We start from the raw sequence: 23100 nt of genomic DNA, 5'->3' as shown, positions 1-23100 counted from the left end.
TCATTCATATTCATTGATGATGTTGTATCCATGATGATGTGTTGGATCAGTGAAGGGCATGATTCCCATTGTGCGGAATCTGTGCTGGCAGGGCCGTATCTTGATGATGTTGGATCGGTCATGGGTTATTCCCATTTGATGATGTTGGTACCACATGCATAGTGTCAGTTGCATTCATATGCATGACTTTTATAACATGATTGGATGTATTCCAGTGTTATAAATATTGATGATGTGTTGGTTGATTGCTTTGTGATGATGAAACTTGTCTGAATGTCTGTTTATGAAACAATTGGGTGAATGATGTAACTACGATGTGTTATTATTTATGATTCAATAACATTTGTTAATTTGAATGAGACTCACCCTTACTGTTGACATTTTCAGATTGGCGAGTAGCGGCTTTTAGCTTTGGTGAGGATAGCTCATAGGCCAGTTTGTTTAAGTATAGCGTCGGTGTCATGCTCTGATATTGTAACACTGGGGAACGCTAGTTTAGATTCTATGATGTTACTCTATTGTGTTGTTATTATATTAATTGCGTGGGATATTGCATAGAAGATGTTATGCTTATCCGTATGAGGAATATTCCGTTGTGTAAAAACATGATTTTGTTAAATTTATGATTTGTCCCTAAGTGAAGCATGACAATTGATTTATGATAGATTATTTTAAATTGAATTGTGGCACCCTTGTTTTCATGTTTTACTCTGAATTATTTTATTAATTTTTGCGGGGTTTAGAAGGGTGTTACAATGATGGTGATGATTGAGATATAAATGAATGGTGCAATGTATATGAACATACTTGATGATAATGATGATGACATTGATGATGATGATGATGATGATGATGGTATGAGTATGTTGTATATGTTTGCATTCATTCATAATCATATGTTGATGATGCTGTATCCATGATGATGTGTTGGATCGGTAAAGGGCATGATTCCCATTGTGTGGAATCTGTGCTGGCAGAGCCGTATCTTGATGATGTTGGATCGGTCATGGGTTATTCCCATTTGATGATGTTGGTACCACATACATAGTGTCAGTTCATACATATGCATATTTTTATAACATGATTGGAAGTATTCCAGTGTTATAAATATTGATGATATGTTGGTTGTTCGTTTGTGATGGTGAAACTTGTTGAATGTCTGTTTATGAAACAATTGGGTGAGCGATGCAACTATGATGTATTATTGCTTTATAACCTTATAACATTTGTTAATTATGATGAGACTCACCCTTACATGTTGTCATTTTTAGATTGAGGATAGCAGTTGTTCGACTCGGTGAGGATTAGCTCATGAGTTAGTTTTTAGTTAGCGTCAGGTGTCATGCTCTGATAGTTGTAACACTGGGGACACGATGTTTAGAGTTTATGTTTTATGACTCTAGTTGTGTTTTGATGCTTTGAAGGATAAGTTTTAAAGATGTTAAACTTAGCCCGTTTGATTTAATTTCCATTGTGTTAACATGAAACATTTTTCATTAGTGATGATTACCTCAGTGAATGCATGACATGGCTGAATGATGTTTATTTTACTATGAATTGTGACACCCTTAATTTCAGGTACTCTGAATGATTTTTTTGAATTTCCGTGGGGTTAGTAAGGGGTGTTACAATAGTGGTATCAGAGCATCGTCGGGCGTTATGACCAGAGTCTTAGTGTCAGTTTTGTTTCCTGTGTATGCGACTAGTACGAGTTAACTGTCGATACTTCTGTTCAGATTAAATTGGTTGTGATTTAAGCAGAGAAGTGGCTGGAAGAGAAGGAAGAAATGATGATGCTATCGCTGAGGCTCTGGGCATGATTGCTGGTGTGCTGGGAGGGAATGCAAATGGAGCTGTGATTGGTGCTGACAGGCAGCTGAACAATTTTCAAATGAACAATCCTCCGTTGTTCAAGGGCACGCATGATCCTGAAGGTGCTAAGAAGTGGCTTAAGGAAATTGGGAGGATCTTCAGAGTCATCGATTATGCTGAGAATCTGAAGGTGAGATATGGTACTCACATGTTGTCGGAAGAGGCGGATGACTAGTGGATGGCTACCAGGGCTGAATTGGAAACCGATGGTGTAGCTATTTCTTGGTATGTGTTCAAGAGAGAATTTTTGAGAACGTACTTTCTTGAAGACGTACGAGGTCGAAAGGAAATTGAATTTCTAGAACTAGTTTAAGGTAGTATGACAGTACCAGATTATGCTTCAAAGTTTGTTGAGTTGGCGAAGTACTACGTTCACTACAACAATGATGAAGCTAGTGAATTCTCGAAATGCATCAAGTTCGAGAACAGTCTCCGTGATGATATTAAGCAGGGTATCAGATATCAAAGGATCCGGAGATTTGTAGACTTGGTGGACTGTAGTAGGATCTTCGAGGAAGATAATCTTAAGCTGAAGTCATCTCACTCTTGCGAGTTAGTTGATAGAAAAGGGAAGAAGCCTATGGATAAGGGTAAGCCATATGGTAGAAATAATCCAAAGACTGGTAATTGGAAGAAGCCTAGTGGGGGAGACTCAAGTGCTTTTGTCTGGTTCTATAACTGTGGTGAGGTCGGGAACCGTAGGAATGAATGTAAACTGGACCAGAAAAGTGCTTCAAATGTGAAGAAGTGGGTCATGTTGCCGCTGATTGTAAGAAGAAAGTTATGACTTGTTACAATTATGGTGAGGAAGGTCACATTAGCCCACAGTGTCCTAAACCGAAGAAGAACCAAGCGGGAGGAAAGGTTTTTGCTTTGTCTGGGTCAGAGACTACTCCAGAGGATAGACTAATTAAAGGTACATGCTTTATTCATGGCACACCTTTAGTTGCGATTATTGATACTGGAGCAACTCATTCTTTTATTTCTTTGGATTGTGCTAAGAGGTTAAATTTGGAAATATCTGAAATAAATGGAAGTATGGTTATTGATACTCCTGCGTCGGGTTCAGTAACTACTTCGTCTGCATGCTTGAATTGTCTGGTCGACATTTTTGGTAGAGAATTCGGGATGGACTTAGTGTGCCTTCCGTTGAAACAACTCGATGTAATCCTGGGGATGAACTGGTTAGAATTTAACTGTGTTCACATCATCTGTTTTGTGAAGACAGTAATCTTTCCTGAAGAAGTTAATTCTGATGATCTGGAAATGACAGCTAGACCGGTGGACGAAGCTATCCAGAGTGGTGCAACGGTGTTTATGTTGTTTGCATTGGCGAATTTGAAGGAAAAAGTAGTGAGTAGCGAACTACCAGTGGTATGTGATTTTCCAGAAGTTTTTCCGGAAGAAGTGGATGAATTACCACCAGAAAGAGAAGTAGAGTTTTCCATTGAATTGATTCCGGGAACTAGTTTAGTGTCGATGGCACCGTATCGTATGTCGCCGTCTGAATCGACTGAACTGAAGAAGCAGTTGGAAGAATTGCTTGAGAAGAAATTCATTCGTCCTAATGTTTCTCCGTGGGGTGCGCCTGTGTTGCTAGTGAAGAAGAAAGAGGGTTCAATGAGGTTGTGTGTAGATTATAGACAATTGAACAAGGTTACTATCAAGAATCGGTATCCCTTGCCGAGGATTGATGATTTAATGGATCAACTGGTTGGAGCATGTGTGTTTAGTAAGATTGATCTGAGGTCTGGGTATCACCAAATTCGTATGAAAGATGACGATATTCAGAAGACTGCTTTCAGAATAAGGTATGGGCATTATGAGTATTCGGTAATGCCGTTTGGGGTTACTAATGCACCTGGTGTCTTTATGGAGTATATGAATAGGATATTTCATCCTTATCTCGATAAGTTCGTAGTGGTGTTTATAGATGATATCCTAATATATTCTAAGAGTGAGGAAGAACATGCGGAACATCTGAAAACTGTGTTGAAGCTGTTAAAAGAGAAGCAACTTTTTGCCAAACCGTCGAAGTGTGAATTTTGGTTAGAGGAAGTCAGTTTTCTAGGACACGTAATTTCTAAGAATGGTATTGTTGTTGATCCTACGAAGGTAGAAGTTGTGTCTCAGTGGGAAGCTCCGAAGTCAGTTTCCAAAATCTGTAGTTTTCTTGGTATTGCGGGTTATTACAGGAAGTTCATTGAAGGTTTTTCAAAGTTAGTATTGCCGCTAACTAAATTAACCAAGAAGGGCCCGACTTTTATTTGGGATGCAAAGTGTGAGGAAGGATTCCAAGAGCTGAAGAAGAGGTTGACTAGTGCTCCTATTTTGATTTTGTCGAATCCGACATAATCATTTGTGGTTTATTGTGATGCTTCGTTGATGGGTCTGGGTGATGTATTGATGCAAAATCAACAAGTGGTTGCATATGCGTCAAGACAACTCAAAGTGCATGAAAGGAATTATCCGACTCATGATTTAAAGTTGGCAGCGGTGGTTTTTGTTTTGAAGTTGTGGCGACATTATTTGTATGGTTCGAGATTTGAGGTGTTCAGTGATCATAAGAGTCTGAAGTATCTCTTTGATCAGAAAGAACTGAATATGAGGCAGAGAAGGTGGTTGGAATTTCTTAAAGACTATGATTTTAGTTTGAATTACCATTCGGGTAAGGCAAACGTAGTTGCTAATGCTTTAAGTAGGAAGACTTTGCATATGTCTATGCTAATGGTGAAGGAATTGGATTTGATTGAACAATTCAGAGACTTGAGTTTAGTATGTGAAGGTACTCCTACTAGTGTTAAGTTGGGTATGCTGAAGCTGACCAGCGGTATTCTTGAAGAAATCAGAGAGGGTCAGAAGGCTGATGTCGAATTGGTTGACAAGTTGACTTTGATTAACCAAGACAAGGGTGGTGAATTCAGACTTAACGGGAATGGTTTACTGAGGTTTGGCGACAGAGTTTGTGTTCCTGATGTTGCTGAACTTCGAAGAAGTATTTTAGAAGAAGGACACCGTAGTGGATTAAGTATTCATCCTGGTGCTACCAAGATGTATCATGATTTGAGGAATCTGTTTTGGTGGCCTGGAATGAAGAAAGAAGTTGTTGAGTTTGTATATTCTTGTTTGACGTGTCAGAAGTCAAAGGTTGAACATCAGAAGCCATCTGGGTTTATGCAACCGATGTTTATTCCTGAATGGAAGTGGGATAGCATATCAATGGATTTTGTTTCTGGTTTGCCAAGGACGGTTAAGAGTTGTGAAGCTATTTGGGTTGTTGTGGACAGGTTAACGAAGTCTGCCCATTTCATACCGATAAGGATGGATTATCCGATGGAAAAGTTGGCTCAATTGTATATTGAGAAGATAGTTAGTCTACATGGTATACCTTCAAGTATTGTGTCAGACAGAGATCCGAGATTTACGTCTAAGTTCTCGGAAGGTTTGCAGAAGGCTTTGGGTACTAAGCTGAGATTGAGTTCTGCTTATCATCCGCAAACGGATGGACAGACTGAGAGGACGATTCAGTCGTTAGAAGATTTCTTACGTGCTTGTGTGTTGGAAAAAGGAGGTGCTTGGGATAGTTATCTGCAAAGATTGAATTTACCTATAACAACAGTTTTCATTCGAGTATAGGTATGGCTCCGTTTGAGGAATTGTATGGTAGGAGATGTAGAACTCCGTTATGTTGGTATGAAGCTAGTGAGAGTGTTGTGATTGGACCAGAAATTGTACAACAAACTACAGAGAAGATTAAGATGATCCAAGAGAATATGAAAGCTTAAGTCAAAGAAGTTGACTCCGCGCTTTATTGGGCCGTTTCAAATTTCTGAAAGAGTGTGAGAGGTGGCATACCGTGTCGCTTTACCACCTATGCTTGCAAACTTGCATGATGTATTTCATGTGTCTCAATTGAGGAAATACATTTCGGATCCTTCCCACGTGATCAAAGTGGGTGATGTGCAGGTGAAAGACAACTTAACGGTTGAAACGTTGCCTGTGAGGATTGAAGATAGAAGACTGAAGCAATTTCGGGGCAAGGAAATAGCTTTAGTCAGAGTAGCTTGGGGAGGACCAGCTGAAGGGAACATTACCTGGGAGTTAGAAAGCCAGATGAAAGATTCCTATCGGAAACTATTTGCTTGAGGTATGTTTTCGAGGAAGAAAACTCTTTTAGTGAGGGAGAGTTGTAACATCTGTGAATTCATTAAATTAATTTAATTAGAATTTAAATTATTTTATTGGGATTATTTTGGCTTTTCTCTAAAAATCATGGAAAATAATGGAATTGGGCCGAGGTAGTGTTTAGTAAAAGGAGGGGTGTTATTCACAAGGCCTTTTTACAAAAGTATATTGTTTTTCATAAAAGAAGGAAAAGAGGAAAATTGGAGAAAGAACGTGAAAAGAGCAAAAGAGGATAAGAGAGCAAGAACGTGAAAGTGCAGAAGCAGAGAAAGAGGAAGAGTTCAAGAATTTGGCTAAGGTAAGGGGGACTTATCTTATTAGCATCTATTATCGGGTTAGGAGTTAATAGCACAGAATAGATGTGGAATTCGTATCAATTGAGTTATATGATAGGTTTAGGGATAGGGTTAAATTGTGTGATTTTTAATCCTTTGTTGAATCCATGATGTGTATGATGTTATGGTGTTAATTGATACTTGAAATGTGTATTCTAATGTGCAATTTGTATTTTATGTGTGTTTCATTTTTCTGAAACTCGTACTGGTATGATTTTGAGGGCATTTGGAATGTGTAGAATGTTGTTTTCTGCAGATTGTGGTTTCTGATATTACCGGTTGGCGCCACGTCTAAGGGTTGGTGCCGCGAACAGATGGGCAGAATTCCAGGAAGTTATGGTACGCACAGGTCGCGCCGCATACCAGTGTTGGCGCCGCGAAAGCGTAACTTTTTCTCGTTTCGCGTCACGTGCATATGTTTGCGCTGCGAACAGCTTGGCAGAGAGCCAGGGATTTTTGAGACGCTCAGTTCGCGCCGTGAACTAAGATGGCGCCGCGTGCTGTTAGTGTTTGGGACATTTTAAAGAAGTTCAAAGATGCATAACTTTTTAACCGTTGGTCTGTTTGATGTGTCGTTTCGAGCTAAACGAATATTATAAAAGAATCTGTATGATGATGATCAATTTGTTTTAGAATGATGTGAATACATGTACGTTATTTCTTATTGATGATGATGATTGATGCGAATACATGTATGTCTTTTTGATGATGATGATGATGATGGTGATCATTGAGATATAACTGAATGGTGCTAATATATATGAACATACTTGATGATAATGATGATGACATTGATGATGATGATGATGATGATGATGATGATATAAGTATGTTGTATATGTTTGCATTCATTCATAATCATATGTTGATGATGATGTATCCATGATGATGTGTTGGATCAGTAAAGGGCATGATTCCCATTGGGTGGAATTTGTGCTGGCAGGGCCGTATCTTGATGATGTTGGATCGGTCATGGGTTATTCCCATTTGATGATGTTGGTACCACATGCATAGTGTCAGTTTATACATATGCATATTTTTATAACATGATTGGAAGTATTCCAGTGTTATAAATATTGATGATGTGTTGGTTGTTCGTTTGTGATGGTGAAACTTGTTGAATGTCTGTTTATGAAACAATTGGGTGAACGATGCAACTGTGATGTGTTATTGCTTTATAACCTTATAACATTTGTTAATTATGATGAGACTCACCCTTACATGTTGCCATTTTCAGATTGAGGATAACGGCTGTTCGACTCGGTGAGGATTAGCTCATGAGTCAAATTTTAGTTAGCGTCAGGTGTCGTGCTCTGATAGTTGTAACACTGGGGACGCGATGTTTAGAGTTTATGTTTTATGACTCTAGTTGTGTTTTGATGCTTTGAAGGATAAGTTTTAAATATGTTAAACTTAGCCCGTTTGATTTAATTTCCGTTGTGTTAACATGAAACATTTTTCATTAATGATGATTACCTCAGTGAATGCATGATCTGGCCGAATGATGTTTATTTTATTATGAATTGTGGCACCCTTATTTCATGTACTCTGAATGATTTATTTGAATTTCTGCGGGGTTAGTAAGGGGTGTTACAAACATGTCCCAATCTTTTGTGCCAAATCCATTGCTCATTGTTAATAGAAAGAAGACAAGTTACTTTATGAGATTTAAGATCAGAAAGATCAATTTTATAAATGTTGTTCTTTCTTTTGCCAGTAAATAGGATTGACACATCTTTCTGACTTACAACTTTACAGGATTTTTGATTAAAGATCATGTGCTAATCCTTCATTCAGTGGTTCCAGAACCAATAATTTTTCCTTTTTGATTACCTCCAAATCTAACGTCTCCGCCAGATTTAAGCTCCAAGCTTTGGAACATAGACTTTCTTCCTGTCATATGTCGCGAGCATCCAGAGTTCAGGTACTAAGACTAGTGTTTCAACTTTGCTGTGAAGGACATCTGCAACATACATTGTTTTCTCCTTAGGTACCCACATCTTTTTGGGTCATTTTTTGTTAGAGTTTTTAAAGTTATGTTTGAACTTTAGTTGAGCATGAAAATTGTCAGAGTAAGATGTATATTTGATATCATGTGTGTGACTAAAGCTAAATCGTTTGTGCAGTGGTTTATATGTGATATTCGTTTTATCAACAAGTATAGGTTGGTATGTTTTTTTTCCTTTTGGGAGTTTCATATCCAATTACTCTTCTGTTATTTCCACTAACACCATAGATCATTGAAACCATTTTGCTTCTATCTATCCTCTTAGTAAGAAATTTTTGAAAGCTAGAGTCATATTCCTTAAGAATATTTTTTGAACTAGAAACAGTATTTGAATCAAAAACTTTTTGGTTTTAATGAAATTCCTCTTTGATTTTGACATAAATTTCTTTAAGATCAAAGTTTTCTACTTTAAGTTGCTCAAGTTAAGATACGAGACTCTTCTCGAGTTTCTTGTATTTGACTTTGAGTTGGCTGTAATATTTTAGAAGTTCTGACAGACTTTCTATAAGTTCAGCTCTAGTAAGTTCAAAGAATACCTCTTCAGATTCTGATTCAGAGTCAGAATTATCTATTGTGGTAGCCATAAAAGCTAAATTGGCATGTTCATTTTCTGAGCTAGATTCATCTTCAGAAGATTCTGAATCATCCCATGTGACCATCAGACTTTTCTTCTTTTCAAACTTTTTCTTTGGCCTTTCTCCATGCAGCTTAGGACATTCATTCTTAAAGTGTCTTGGTTCTTTATATTCATAGCATATAATGTTTTTTCTGCTAGGCTTCTTATATCTAGAATATTCTGCTTTATCTTTTGATCTCTTATAGTTTCTAAACTTCTTTTGTATGTGCTTCCACATCCGGTTAATCCTTCTTGAGAGAAGAGATAACTCTTCTTCTTCTTCTAAATTAGAGTCCTCAGAGCTTTCTTCTTTAACCTGAAAAGCATTAGTTTCATAATTTTTAGTAGATTTAAGAGCTACAGATTTACCTGTCTTTTGGGGCTCATGTTCATCAAGTTATATCTCGTGACTTCTCAGTGCACTAATGAGTTCTTCTAAAGGTACACCGTTCAAATCTTTTGAAACTTTGAGTGTAATAACCATTGGTACCCATCTTCTGGGTAAACTTCTAATGATCTTCTTGACATGGCCTGCTTTGGTGTATCCTTTGTTTAGAACTCTTAGGCCAGCAGTCAGAGTTTAAAATCTTGAGAACATTATTTCAACGGACTCATTTTCTTCCATTTTGAAAGCTTCGTACTTCTGGATGAGACCCAGAGCTTTTGTCTCTTTTACTTGAGCATTTCCTTAATGATTCATTTTTAGAGACTCAAATATGTCATGTGCAGTATCTCTATTGGTGATTTTTTCATACTCTTTTTTTGAGATAGCATTTAGTAGGATATTTCTTACTTTGTGGTGATTTTTGAAATCTGCCTTCTGGTTCTTGGTCAAGATCTTTCTATCAATCTTATTTCCTTCTTCATCTACTGGATCGTGTAGCCATCTAAGAAAAGATCCCATAAGTCAGCATCTTGACCTAGAAATAAACTTTCTGGTCTATCTTTCCAGTATTTAAAATGTTCTCCATCAAAGACCGAAGGTTTTGCGTAGTTGTTGTTGCTTTGATCAGTTGACATAGTGTTTTCCTTCTGGATCTTTTTCTAACACAATTAAGTGTTTGCACCCAGAACCAAGTGTTATGATGCCTACTGAAGGTTTAGAAAACACTTAGAAGGGGGGTTGAATAAGTTTTTCCTTTTTCGTTCACAACAATAGTAGACAAAACACAGTTACTTTTATCCTAGTTCGTTTGCAACTCAAACTACTCCAGTCCATCCGCCAAGTTGATTTCGCCTTTCTCAATCGAGGACTTAATCCACTATAATCAAAACTGATTACAAATGCACAATCAACTGCTGTTACTAACAACACAATGCACAAGCCAACTACAGGTGACTAACAATACAATGCATAAGCCAACTGCAAGTGACTAACACCTCTAAGACTAACTAGTCCTAGCCCTCTTGAGAAATCGGACCCAACTGGTCTCTCAAGGAACAATTACAAGTTAACTTCTAATAATAGTGATTTAGGTTGCTTCTAATATGATTTAATCACAACTGTGATTTTTCACTAAGTTTTAGTACAAGGAATATGAACACAGTATATTCAATTGAAAATTTTCTTCAGCATAAAATTTCACGTAAGTGTTCTTCTTTTGTATATGAGTTCTTCTCCTTTTTTACGTTCAACTCTTGTATATTATCGTTCTTTTCTTTTCAAAGATTCTTCTATATATAGCTTCAATTATTTTTCCGTTGTATTGATTTTCGGAGAAAGCATTAAATGTTTGCGTGTTTGCTTTTTGTTTTTATTTCTCAAATGAGCTGCATGTGCGTTGCTTCTTCAATCAACCTTGGGAATTGTTCCTATTTGAGCGCTTCAGCCGTCTTTTAATCATTATGTTTTTAACGGTATCTTATCTTGATTCAGAACTTTGCATCTATTCAAAACTTTTGTTCTGACTTATGAACTTCTATTAGCGTTTGGTTCATACAGAAGTTACTTCATTAGAACTTCAGCGGCTTTTCCTTTCAGCGTTTGTTCAGCTTTGCATAAAGTTCATGTTCTAATGGCACTTGTATTAGAAAATATTCTGAAATGAGAAACATATAATTAGAGTAGCACATTTACTTATACAAAATTTAACTAATTGTTATCATCAAAACACTAAGATATGATTAGAACCAAACTATGTTCTAACATAAAAATCAAAGGAACCAAGTCGCTGGATCTGGTGTATTGGTCCTCTCAGGGAGTACCATGGGGCGTCACCTTCTGGGCTCTCAGATCTGAATTTGAGGAGATTCAAAGGTGGAGATGCAAGGACGTACCATAGGCGTATGTAAGTCGTATGCGCTGGATCTGTGAGATTAACATAACAAAATAGTTTTGCAAAATAAACATGCAAGAGGTAGGGCTCGAACCCGTGCCGTTGCATACGAAGGTCTTAAGACGCACATTCCTTCCACCTGACTAATTTTCGTTCGCTGTTAGTGACACGCATAATAAAAAAATATTAAACAAAAGCTGATTGGGAACAATTCAAACTCAGTCAAACAAGGGCCCGCGTGTTGCGCTGCAGCCAATCAAGAGTGGAGAGAGGAATGGATATTTCTTGACCAACCAATATAGGCTTCACACGCGTGGTCAAAGGTCTTCCCATACTGTTCATCATCTCCTCATCTCACCGCCCATAATTTGCATGAAACTGCTACGGAATGGCTATCACTTTGCTACAATTTTAACCCTAGCTAACCTGCGATTGTTAGAACCTGCAAAACACCGCCAAAACATAAAGAAAAACGACCCAGATCCCCTAAATGACATGCCACGATTTCAATGGAACCATTGGATTTGATTAATAACGTCCATAATTGTAAGAACGAAGCTTCCTCCCTTTTATGCCCTAAAAATGGTGAAACTTGTTTCACGCGTGCAACCTTCAAACTAATGGGTCTAATCCTTTCTAAACATCATTAGGAACACATTAGTGGCGTTAGTTTGCATTGAAATACAGTAATTAATCAAAAACGAAAAACATAATGTAAAGAACATGAAGCATGCGTTTTATGCATTATGGGACTTGATCAATGGTTCATTCTTACCCTATACTACCTTGGGAAGAGGATTGAATGAATTAGGAGCTTTGAAATTGCTTAAGGGAGGCACACAAAAATTATCCTATGCTTTGAATATTTTGAAACTTTGCAACCCTTGTGTCTCTTCCAATTTTCGTCCTCCTTGCCTCTAAGTATGTTGTGTATATATATAATAGAAGGGATTAGGGTAAAAAGTTTGGAAAAGAATCAAGTGATTGATTTAGAAAAAAATATGATTTTGATTCATGTATTAAATCTTTCTATTTTGAGATCCATGCTATTTCATGCACTTTTTCCACTCATTCTTGGCCATTGGATTAGATTTATTCGGATTAAATCAAGGAAAAAGTTTGGTGCATCAATCATATAATTATTTTATGATTTTATTAGATTTTATTTGAATTTAAATGATTAAAATAAAATATAAATGAAATAAATATATTAATAATATTATTTGACCAATGGACCTCCTTTGGGCTCAAAATCACGTGGATGCTTCAAATGTTAAGGCCCAATACTCAAAAGTATGCAAGTTGTCAATTAGGGTCCCCAAACATTTCACAAAAATAGCCCAACTTGCATCATTCATAACTTTCTCAATTTTGATCATATGAAGGTGTTCTAGAATTTTTTAGAAAGCTCAAGATGTCCTCTAAATGATACTTTTGGTTTAATCTCAATTGAGTCTTCCATGTTCATGTACCACTCTTTGAGAAAAAGTGTCTTTATGTTGACTTTTGAAATGACTTGTAATGTTTTGGCCCATATCTTTCAAATGAAGCATTTTTGGCCAAGTCTTTAGAGAGACAAAATTGTAGAGAATTGAATTTCCTCCAAAATGAGCTTTGGTTGGACAATTTCTTATAAACCATGTGAAAGTTATGGATGGTCAAAGTTCAGTTGACTTTTAGTTCAAAAACCCTAATTTAGAACCTTTTGACTTTTGTTGATTCCTGAGCTCTTCTTGATGAATCATGATCAACCCTTAATAAAATGATGAACGTGACCTTATAATCTTGATGTTAACCAAAAATCTTGACTTTTGACTGTATGTTGACTGTAGTTGACTTTTAGGTCAAACTAGTCGATTGTTGATCATTTGAGCCACTAACTGAGCAACCTTGTGATTCAAGGCTTGAAACTTGATATGAGGATACTTTGAATCATATGAAACACCATGACATCCACTTGAGGCATTAGAAATCCAATTTCCTTTAATCAACCCAAAACCCTAATCTGAGTCCTATTGCTTAGGAGAGGCTCTACTTGATGGAACCCTGAACAGTTGAGAATCCTAGGAGATGAGGAGATCATGTTGAAGCCAATTGTCTTGAATATGGTAGGGAAAATTTGAGGGTGCAACACATGGACATAACTTATGTAGTTGAACTTATGTTGATAACTCCTTATAGCAATTTCTGGCTGAGAATATATATCTCTGTTTGTTGCTTGGGATGATTACATTATGCCGTATTAAGGATTCTTGCCTTTTTGTTCGAGTATACTCAGCTGTTGTTTTTTTATTTTTGCTTGGGGATGAAGGTAACTTCGAGGAGAGTTGATCGTTTGTCACCTTTTTATGAAGGGTTTGATCTTTATGAACCCCGACTGGGGATAAAAGAGACGGATAATCCTATGATGTACTATCTGACCAGGTTTCAGATATGTGAGTGTCGACTCTTTTGAGGATGGCAAGCTTGAAGGGCTTCTACTGGAGAAAGAGGCTCCTATCGAGGATTTCGTTGGGGAATATTTCTCTGGTTGGGGGGAAAGCTCACCTGAGATAACTTTCTGAGAATTACTCCGTGGAGATTACTTTCTGTGGGGATATTTCCACGAAGCCGGTTCTTTGGGGGTACATGGACGACTTGGACATTAATCCACCTTGTCAGTAACTGCCATCCCTGTTATATATATATATATATATATATATATATATATATATATATAATTTTTTTTGGTAAACATCAATCATATTCAAATGCATATATTCATTCAAGATAACCATTGCACGTTTATGCAAACAAAATTGAGAAAGTGAAAATAAATTCGAAATAAACTTGCATTGATAGTGAAAAGGGCCTAGTTCTAAATGACTTAAATCAGACCACCAAAGAGAGCTATCTCTCCCTCAACTTATGATGGGCCCATCAGTATCTCCGTATCTATTAGCTAATGCTTTAAACCAAAGACCTTCTTTTTATGATCTAAATTTCCAAACCCATTTACCCAAGAGAGCATCATTGAATCCTCTCAAGTTTTTTTTATGCCTAAGCCCCCCTCTTCTAATGGTCGACATACTGTATCCCATTTGACCCAATTTATTTTCCTCTCTTCCTCTCTCCCACCCCACATGAATTGTTTAAACATTGATTCGACTTTTGAGATTATACCTGTCGGAGCCTTAAAGAAGGAGAGATAATAAACCGGGATAGCTGACAAGATTGATTTGATAATAACTACCTAACCTCCAATAGACAGTTAGTTATGCTTCCATCTCGACAATCTGGATCTCACTGTATCAACTATGGGTTGCCACATCGCTATTCTTCTTGGGTTTACCCCAATCAGTAAGTCAAGATAATTGAATGGTGTGGATCCTACCTTGCAATTTAAGATGTTGGCTTCTTCTTCTAACCAATTTTGCAGAATGTTAATGCCGATCGGCGAACTTTTATGGAAATTCCCTTTAAGACCCGACATTAACTCAAACAGCAGTAGAATTGCCTTTATGATTCGTATATTTCCCCACCCTTTTTTGCCTATGATTAAGGTGTCATCAACATACTGAATATGTGAAAAGCACTTGTCGCCGCCATCAAATCTAAATCCAAAAAAATCCCCTGATTCCACTGCTTTTTCCGTTAGAAGGTTAAATCCTTATGCACCCAGCAAGAAAAGGAACAGAGATAAGGGATCTCCTTGTCTAAGACCACAACTCATAAAAAATTCCTTTGTGGGACTCCTGTTCCCCAACACTAGTATTGATTTTGTTGATAAGCATTCTATTATCGAGCTCGTCCATTTCTCGTGAAACCTCATCTTTTGCATGACGAATGGTAGGAAATTCCAATCAACCGAATCAAATTATTTTTCGAAGTCAACCTTGAACAATATCAATTCTTTTTTCTTTCTTTTTGCCTCGTCCACAATTTCGTTAGCAATGAGAATTCCGTCTAGGATTTGTCTGCCCGAAATGAATGATGATTGTGTTTCAGATACCACTGAGCGGATCACCTTTCCAGCCTATTCACTTATACTTTGGAGATGACTTTGTATATGCAGCCGATTAGGGAAATAGGCCTAAAATCTGACACCTTTACTGGATTCTTTTTTTTTGGTATTAACACTATGAACGAGCTATTTGTCCCTTTCACAATCCCACCATTGGTGTGAAACTCGATCATTACACGCATGAAGTCTATTTAGACGTCTTCTAAAAACTCTTTAATAAAGCCAAAATTCACTCCATCTGGCCCTGAATTTTCGAGTTATCGTACTCCCAAACCGCTCTTTTAACTTCCTCTTCTATGAAAACTTTTACAAGCATTTCATTTTCATTATTATTAACCCTCTTGAAATTCATGTTGATTGCCAATGGTCTGACACCTCTAGCTAAGAATTGATTTTGGAAGTCGTAGAAAATTGTGTTTTTTATTTGAGTCGCCTCACTCAGTATTCTACCATTCCATTCCAAGCTTAAGATTTTGTTCTCTCTTCTTCTCTTATTGATGCAACCATGAAAGTACTTAGAGTTTGTATCTCATTCCTTGAGCCATCTTACTCTTGATTTTTGCCATTGAATGCTGCCATTGAGAGTTGATAATTTGAATATTTAATCCCATATTTGTCTATTAGATTGTGTCTCCTCCTCTGTTAGGCCTGTTGATTCTTCGTTAAGTTTGAGTATGTGAAGTTCGGATTTTGCTTCTTTGTTTTTCCCTAAGGTTTTGCGTGTGATCTTTATGCCAAGCTCTGAGCTTCTCTTTAATCAACTTCAATTTTTCTTTTAATACAAACATGCCCCAGCCTTCTATCTTCATGTTTCTCCAATGTTTTCTAACAAAATTATAGTAACCTTCTGTGTCCTTCCAGCAACTTAGCAGCCGGAATGGTTTCGGGCCTCAATTTTTTTGGAATTCGCCAAACATGATAGGACAGGGATTGGATAGGCCTTTGTTAAGACACCATTGTTTACTTGTCGGCCATTCATTGTACCATGATTCTGAAAGAAGAAATCTATCGATCCTGCTCTTAGCGGAATCTCCAATTCTAGACTAAATGAATTTTCTGCTGTGCAACGGTACATGTATAAAAAAATAACTTAAAAGAGCCACCTTATTACAATAAAATAACTTATTTATTTACCTCATTTTAATTTTGATTCAAAGAGAAAGAATTCTTTAACAAACATTTACATTTACATTCCTTACAATTTACAAATGATGTATTAATAATTAAAATTTAAAAAAAAAAAAACAGTATTCATAATGTTAAACTGAGACGCACACCTTCATCGTGGATCTGTGATTTGGTTATGATTTATGAAGGTGAAGAGTGAAGTAAAGTTGTTAGAGCAAAGATGATGGTGGATTTGGGTCCGTTCTCAAACGAGAGCTTCGACCCAAAGAAATGGATCAACTCGGCGTGTCAGAGTCGACACCCCCAGGAGTCATTGGATAAGCACCTCGTCGATTTGGAGATGAAGCTCCAGATGGTTTCCGAGGAAATCGCCGCTTCTCTCGAGGACCAAAGCACCGCTGCTCTCCTCCGTGTTCCTCGCGCCACTCGGGACGTCATCCGCCTCCGCGATGATGCCGTTTCTCTCCGTTCTGCTGTCTCCGCCATCCTCCAAAAGCTCAAGAAGGTTTGTCCAACTTACAATTTGGATCGTAAAATTCTGCGATCGATTTCAATTATTCATCCTCACTCTATTTTATAGGCAGAGGGATCGTCTTCTGAATCTATAGCGGCACTTGCTAAGGTGGATGTAGTCAAGCAGAGGATGGAAGCTGCTTATGAAACTTTGCAGGTACTCATACTGAATTGAATATTGCTTGTGAAACTTTGCAGGTACTCATAGTGAATTGAATTGAATATTGTTATAGCACATTAAGATTTACTATAGTGCCGCCAATATGTTGTTTAATAACAGGATGCTGCTGGATTAACCCAATTAAGTTCCACAGTGGAGGATGTATTCGCCACTGGTGATCTCCCTCGTGCTGCTGAAACACTTGCTAATATGAGGCATTGCTTGTCTGCTGTTGGGGAGGTACTAATTTCCCCCCTTTTGATTATCTCTATCAAGTGCATCAGCTCTGGTACATTTACCTTTTGTATATACTTTTGTTTTCACTTTTGCACATGCTCTCTACTCTATTTTTAGGTTGCTGAATTTGCCAACATAAGAAAACAGCTTCAAGTCTTGGAGGATAGGCTAGACACAATGGTGCAGCCTCGTCTTACTGATGCATTATCCAATCGCAAGGTTACAGATACTTTGGAAACCATGCTCTTACATCCTATGATTTGAGTTTAATCCCTTTTCTTAGCTATTATTGTTGTTGTTTAGGTTGATGCTGCTCAAGATTTGCGTGGAATTCTCATTAGAATAGGAAGGTTTAAGTCTTTGGAATCTCAATATTCAAAGGTACATCTAAAACCAATTAAACAACTCTGGGAAGACTTTGAATCAAGAGAATGGGCTAATAAGTCTGCAAATGAAAAGAATGAAATGGAGAAAACATCAAGTGGTGGCAATTTTCAGTCTGTTTCACCTGCAATATCCTTCTCCAATTGGTTACCAAGCTTTTATGATGAGCTACTACTTTATCTTGAACAAGAATGGAAATGGTACCATTACTGATAACTGGTGCTTTTTTTCTGTCCTTTTACTGTTGATCAGATGATTGATTTAAAGCATTACCAATTCCATGTTAACACTCACTGCATAAATTTCATATTTCTTATTACATGCAAAAAGGGTTTGACTCATCAATAGTTATGCACCCTAAACTTGGTGCTGGTGGTTTTTAATTTTCTATGTCAACTGAACTTACTGAAAAACATCAGCTAGCACAAAATGATATTAAATAAATTTGCATATTTCGAGTAGTGCAATAAAAGCATTCGGGCGGTTGCTTGCAGGTGTATGATTGCTTTTCCAGAAGATTATAAAACTCTTGTCCCGAGGTTACTAAGTGAGACAATGATGGCTATAGGTGCAAGTTTCATATCTCATATCAACCTTGCCATTGGAGATGCTGTTCCAGAAACAAAAGCACTGGCTAAAGGTTGTTCGTGAATCTTTTACATGGTTTTCTCTAAATGAGAAAATATTAGCTAAATTTATATATTCACTGCTCAATATTTGTTATCCACATTGACTTTTTAAAGTAAATAATAATTGATTTCAGGCCCTCCAAATCTTTCTTATACTTTTCCCAACTTTCGGTATTTTTACACCTGAAGTAGCATCTCAAAAATGATACACTATAAGTTATTGCTCAAACTCTACTTGAAGTAGCATCTCAAAAAGCTCTATAAGCTAGTGAATAAACTGTTTCAGCATGTTATGGAATACCGTTACCAAACAACTCTACTTTGATCATACGAGTTTATGTGCTTTAGGTTATTCGATAATGCTTTGACCTTGCCAAACCATACTAAGTTTCATTTTAAGTCATTTTTCCAGCTCATAATTTTGGTAACTATCAGTTCCTTGGTTCTTCTGACACTTGTCTCACTGGATCATGATATTTGTATATCTCGTTCATTTTTTCCTCTCCAAATGACCTTTTGAGTTTAATTTCGAATAGAGAATTGGAAGTTGAAAATTGTGATGATTTACCATATATCTTTCATTTAGCAAATAGTGTATAATTATTGCCATTGTTAACCGTATTATTCTCTGTACTAAATTTACAGATTATTGATAGTTTAGCTCATGAATCTTTGTAGGTTTATCAGATATTTTATCTGGAGACATGCAAAAGGGTATTAAGCTTCAGACAAAGCACCTGGAGGCTTTGATTGAATTACACAATATCACCGGGTCCTTTGCAAGGAATATTCAACACTTATTTTCTGGTTCTGACGTACAAGTTTTAAGGGATGTGCTGAAAGCAGTGTACTTGCCATATGAATCGTTTAAACAGAGGTAAAATCTTATTTTAATTTTAAACATAATTGAAATTTTGTTAAATCAAGTTTGTCTGTTCATTCTATATGGCACATGGCTTCAGTATTGTGGATGAATTGAGCGGGCTATGGGGATGAATTTTAACTTCATATTTCACCTTTTTTCTTTCTTTCTAAAAATTTAGAAGAATAAAAAGAGAAATAGTAACATAAATGCCAATAAACAAATGGTCCTATATTGTAAAGACACGTGCAAAATATTCTCATATATAAGCATCCATTAAACCCTTTTTCAACTCGTAGAAACATCTTTTAATTTTACTATGTTTATTGGAAATATCTACAGGTATGGACAGATGGAGCGTGCCATCCTTTCCTCTGAGATTGCAGGAATAGATTTAAGAGGAGCTGTAATTCGAGGGGTAGGAGCCCAAGGAGTTGAACTCAGTGAAACTGTTCGTAGGATGGAGGAGTCTATTCCTCAAGTTATTATACTTCTTGAAGCTTCTGCCGAGAGATGCATCAGTTTCACTGGAGGTTCTGAGGCAGATGAGCTGATTCTCGCCCTTGATGATATAATGTTACAATACATTTCCACTCTACAAGAAACTCTCAGGTCACTAAGAACTGTCTGTGGTGTGGATTATGGTGGCGGTGGTACTGGAAAGAAAGACATCGAGAAGAAAGATGGAAGTCAAAATGCTCGGAGAGTTGATTTGGTCTCAAATGAAGAGGAATGGTCCATGGTCCAAGGGGCACTGCAGATCCTTACAGTTGCAGATAGTTTGACAAGCAGATCCTCTGTCTTCGAAGCATCTTTAAGAGCTACTCTTGCTAGATTAAGCACAACTTTATCTTTTTCAGCATTGGGTTCAAGTTTAGATCAAAACCAGACTATAAATGGTAATGAGGACGGAGAGCCATCTTTTGGTGGGAGGGCTGCCTTGGACATGGCAACACTGCGGCTGGTTGACGTGCCCGAGAAAGCTAGGAAACTCTTTAGCCTCTTAAATCAGGTATCTTTAACATTAGCTTTCTTGCACTCTCATTTTCTTCTGGTTTTGAAAATGATAGAAGGGATAATGGATTAATCTAAATATTTGGATTGGGAAGCACCTTATAAATATAATTTGAGAAAGAATCTTATGGAGTTGTTTTCTCTGCCTCTAGCCCTTTTCATCTCTGTCTCCGTTATTTCAGCGTCCCTCCTTGAGTAGGAGTTGAAAAAGCATTTATTCTTCTGTTTGAAAAAGCATAAAATGAAAATGACATTTTCTTTAATCGAGTTCTTTGCTGTAATCATCATATGGTTAATGCAAAATAAGCCACAGCTAAAAGTTTACGCTCACAATTTTCAAAATTAATTGACCATTATTTTTCAACAAACTATGAATGTCATTCTATTTCACAATTCATTCATTTCAAGAACAAGAAGGTTGCCTCGGTGTTCCTTTGGTTATGTGCTGCTGCTGACACTTGTTTCTATCTCTTCAGACATTCTTGTGTTCTTTTTTCTTGTTGCATTACAGAAACATATTTAATTATTTATTTGCAGTCTAAAGATCCCCGTTTCCATGCTCTTCCCCTTGCATCTCAAAGAGTTGCAGCATTTGAAGACACAGTTAATGAACTTGTATATGATGTCCTCATATCCAAAGTACGGCAACGCCTCAGTGACGTGTCCCGTTTGCCAATATGGTCAACAGTTGAGGAACAGAGTGCTTTTCCTCTCCCTACCTTCAGTGCATATCCACAGTCCTATGTGACCAGTGTTGGCGAGTATCTTCTTACTTTACCCCAACAATTGGAGCCCCTTGCTGAGGGAATATCTAGCAGTGAAGCGAATGATGAAGCACAGTTCTTTGCAACTGAATGGATGTTCAAGGTAACTCATGACATAGAAGAAGCTTGTTAGTTAAGAAGAATAAATGTTCTCTTTTGTCTGAAATAGTATGAAGTAGGGAGTAATGACTCAACATTTTCTGCTGGTTGTGTTAAATTTCAGGTTGCAGAGGGTGCAACAGCACTCTACATAGAGCAGTTGCGGGGGATTCAGTATATTACAGACCGCGGTGCGCAGCAGCTATCAGTTGATATTGATTATCTTAGTAACGTGCTTTCGGCTCTTTCAATGCCAATCCCTGGAGTTCTGGCTACATTTCAAAGTTGTCTTTCTACCTCAAGAGACCAGATAAAAGATCTTCTGAAGACAGATTCAGCAAACCAATTTGATCTGCCAACAGCAAACCTTGTGTGTAAGATGCGGCGGGTGAATTTAGATTCGTGATTGAGCACATCCCTACCCTCTCCCCATTTACTGATGTGTTTTTGGCCCGCGGATTGCATTCTTTTACATAGACAATACCTACTAATTGAATGCTTTTATTTTAAGTTAAATATAAACTTCTTTCATGTTGGATTTGCGACTAGCTATTACAAAACGCACATCATATACATAATAATAACTTCTTTTTTTTTTTTTTTAAAGAGCAAAAGCAATATATTAAAAAGACAGAGGCATAAGAGATGCCAATTACAAGCAAGGCCCTAGCACAAATGTTCATGACAGTAGGAATCCCACTCTCCTATGCCAGATTTTACAAGACTGTGTCCATCAACCTGAAACTAAAACTGATGCTAACAGAGTAGCCACCCACAGACTGAATATTGAAGGAGATACATAAAACAAAATTAACCTATAACTACCCGACACCGATACTATGATAACAATAACCTCGAATAACATATTAACTCCTGGACATATAACACACAACAGCACCCTATACACAGCCACTGCGCTCCACAACATAAGTACAGCAGACAATAGGAATAGCTTCACCACCAAATGTACAGAGCAAAAACATAAGAGCCATCCTTCATTATGTAAATTTGTAGCCACTCCTAACTAGTTGCACATGAGCATCCACATACCTGCAAGTTTATGACACTAAAAAAATATATGAGATACCGATTCCTCTCTCCCGCACTCCCCGACGCAACCTAGTTGGCTATTTGATAACACTCCCCTTTTGAGTAGATTGTCTTTGGTAGGGATTCTATTTTGTAGCACTCTCCACACCAAACACGATACTTTTGATGGTATCGCCTTATTCCATATTTTGCACCATGGTAGGCTACGCGCTTGATGATCTTCCAGCTACATGCTTTTGTACACCTCTTTCACCGAATATTCCCTGGCTGTTGCCCACCCACCTATATCCAGATTACATATATCTCTCCACAAGATTGGCGCTCCATTTAAACTCGGACTTAAGACACCATTACTCTTACCGTACCTATTAGCTAGTGCATCAAACCAAATCCTATTCCTCTCATTTATCACTTTCCACTCCCATTTTTCCAATAAAGCGGAATTGAACTTCCTAAGGTTCCTAATCCCCAGACCACCGTTTTCAATCGGTCTACACACCAGCTCCCATTTAACCCAAGAAATTTTCCTCTCATCCTCGCTGCCCCCCAAAGAAACTGTGAAAAAATAGACTCAAGTTTTGAGATAATACCTGAAGGAGCCTTGAAAAAGGAGAGATAGTAAACCGGAATTGCAGACAGAACAGATTTTAATAATACAACCCGACCACCAATGGACAAATTTTTGTTCTTCCACTTGCTCAGCCTTGATTTCACAATATTAATCACATGGTTCCAAGTATCTTTCTGATTAGGATTTGCCCCAATTGGAAGCCCGAGGTACGTGAATGGAACATCTCCTACCTTACACAGTAAAATACTTGCCGCCTCTACAATCCAGTTTTGAGATACGTTAATCCCTGCAATTGAACATTTTTGGAAATTTACTTTCAGCCATGACATTGATTCGAACAGCAGTAGAATCGCCTTTATAGTTCGAATATTAGTCCAACTTTTCTCACTAATGA

At 37.4% G+C, this 23100-nt stretch overlaps 1 protein-coding gene across 1 annotated transcript; it reads left to right on the top strand.

Moving 5' to 3' along the window:
- The first annotated feature begins 16544 nt into the window (after positions 1–16544).
- On the top strand, positions 16545–21616 carry LOC131601667 (conserved oligomeric Golgi complex subunit 7-like). Its single transcript, XM_058873531.1, has 10 exons — positions 16545–16928; positions 17004–17093; positions 17217–17336; positions 17451–17552; positions 17637–17917; positions 18212–18357; positions 19025–19223; positions 19551–20220; positions 20760–21089; positions 21210–21616. The coding sequence occupies exons 1-10, from the start codon at positions 16644–16646 to the stop codon at positions 21489–21491; spliced, it is 2505 nt and encodes an 834-aa protein (XP_058729514.1). The 5' UTR covers positions 16545–16643; the 3' UTR covers positions 21492–21616.
- The last annotated feature ends 1484 nt before the right edge of the window (positions 21617–23100 follow it).

This window comes from Vicia villosa, linkage group LG5, assembly GCF_029867415.1.
Source record: "Vicia villosa cultivar HV-30 ecotype Madison, WI linkage group LG5, Vvil1.0, whole genome shotgun sequence".
Taxonomy (NCBI): Eukaryota; Viridiplantae; Streptophyta; class Magnoliopsida; order Fabales; family Fabaceae; genus Vicia; species Vicia villosa.
This window is presented reverse-complemented; position numbering and strand designations above follow the sequence as displayed.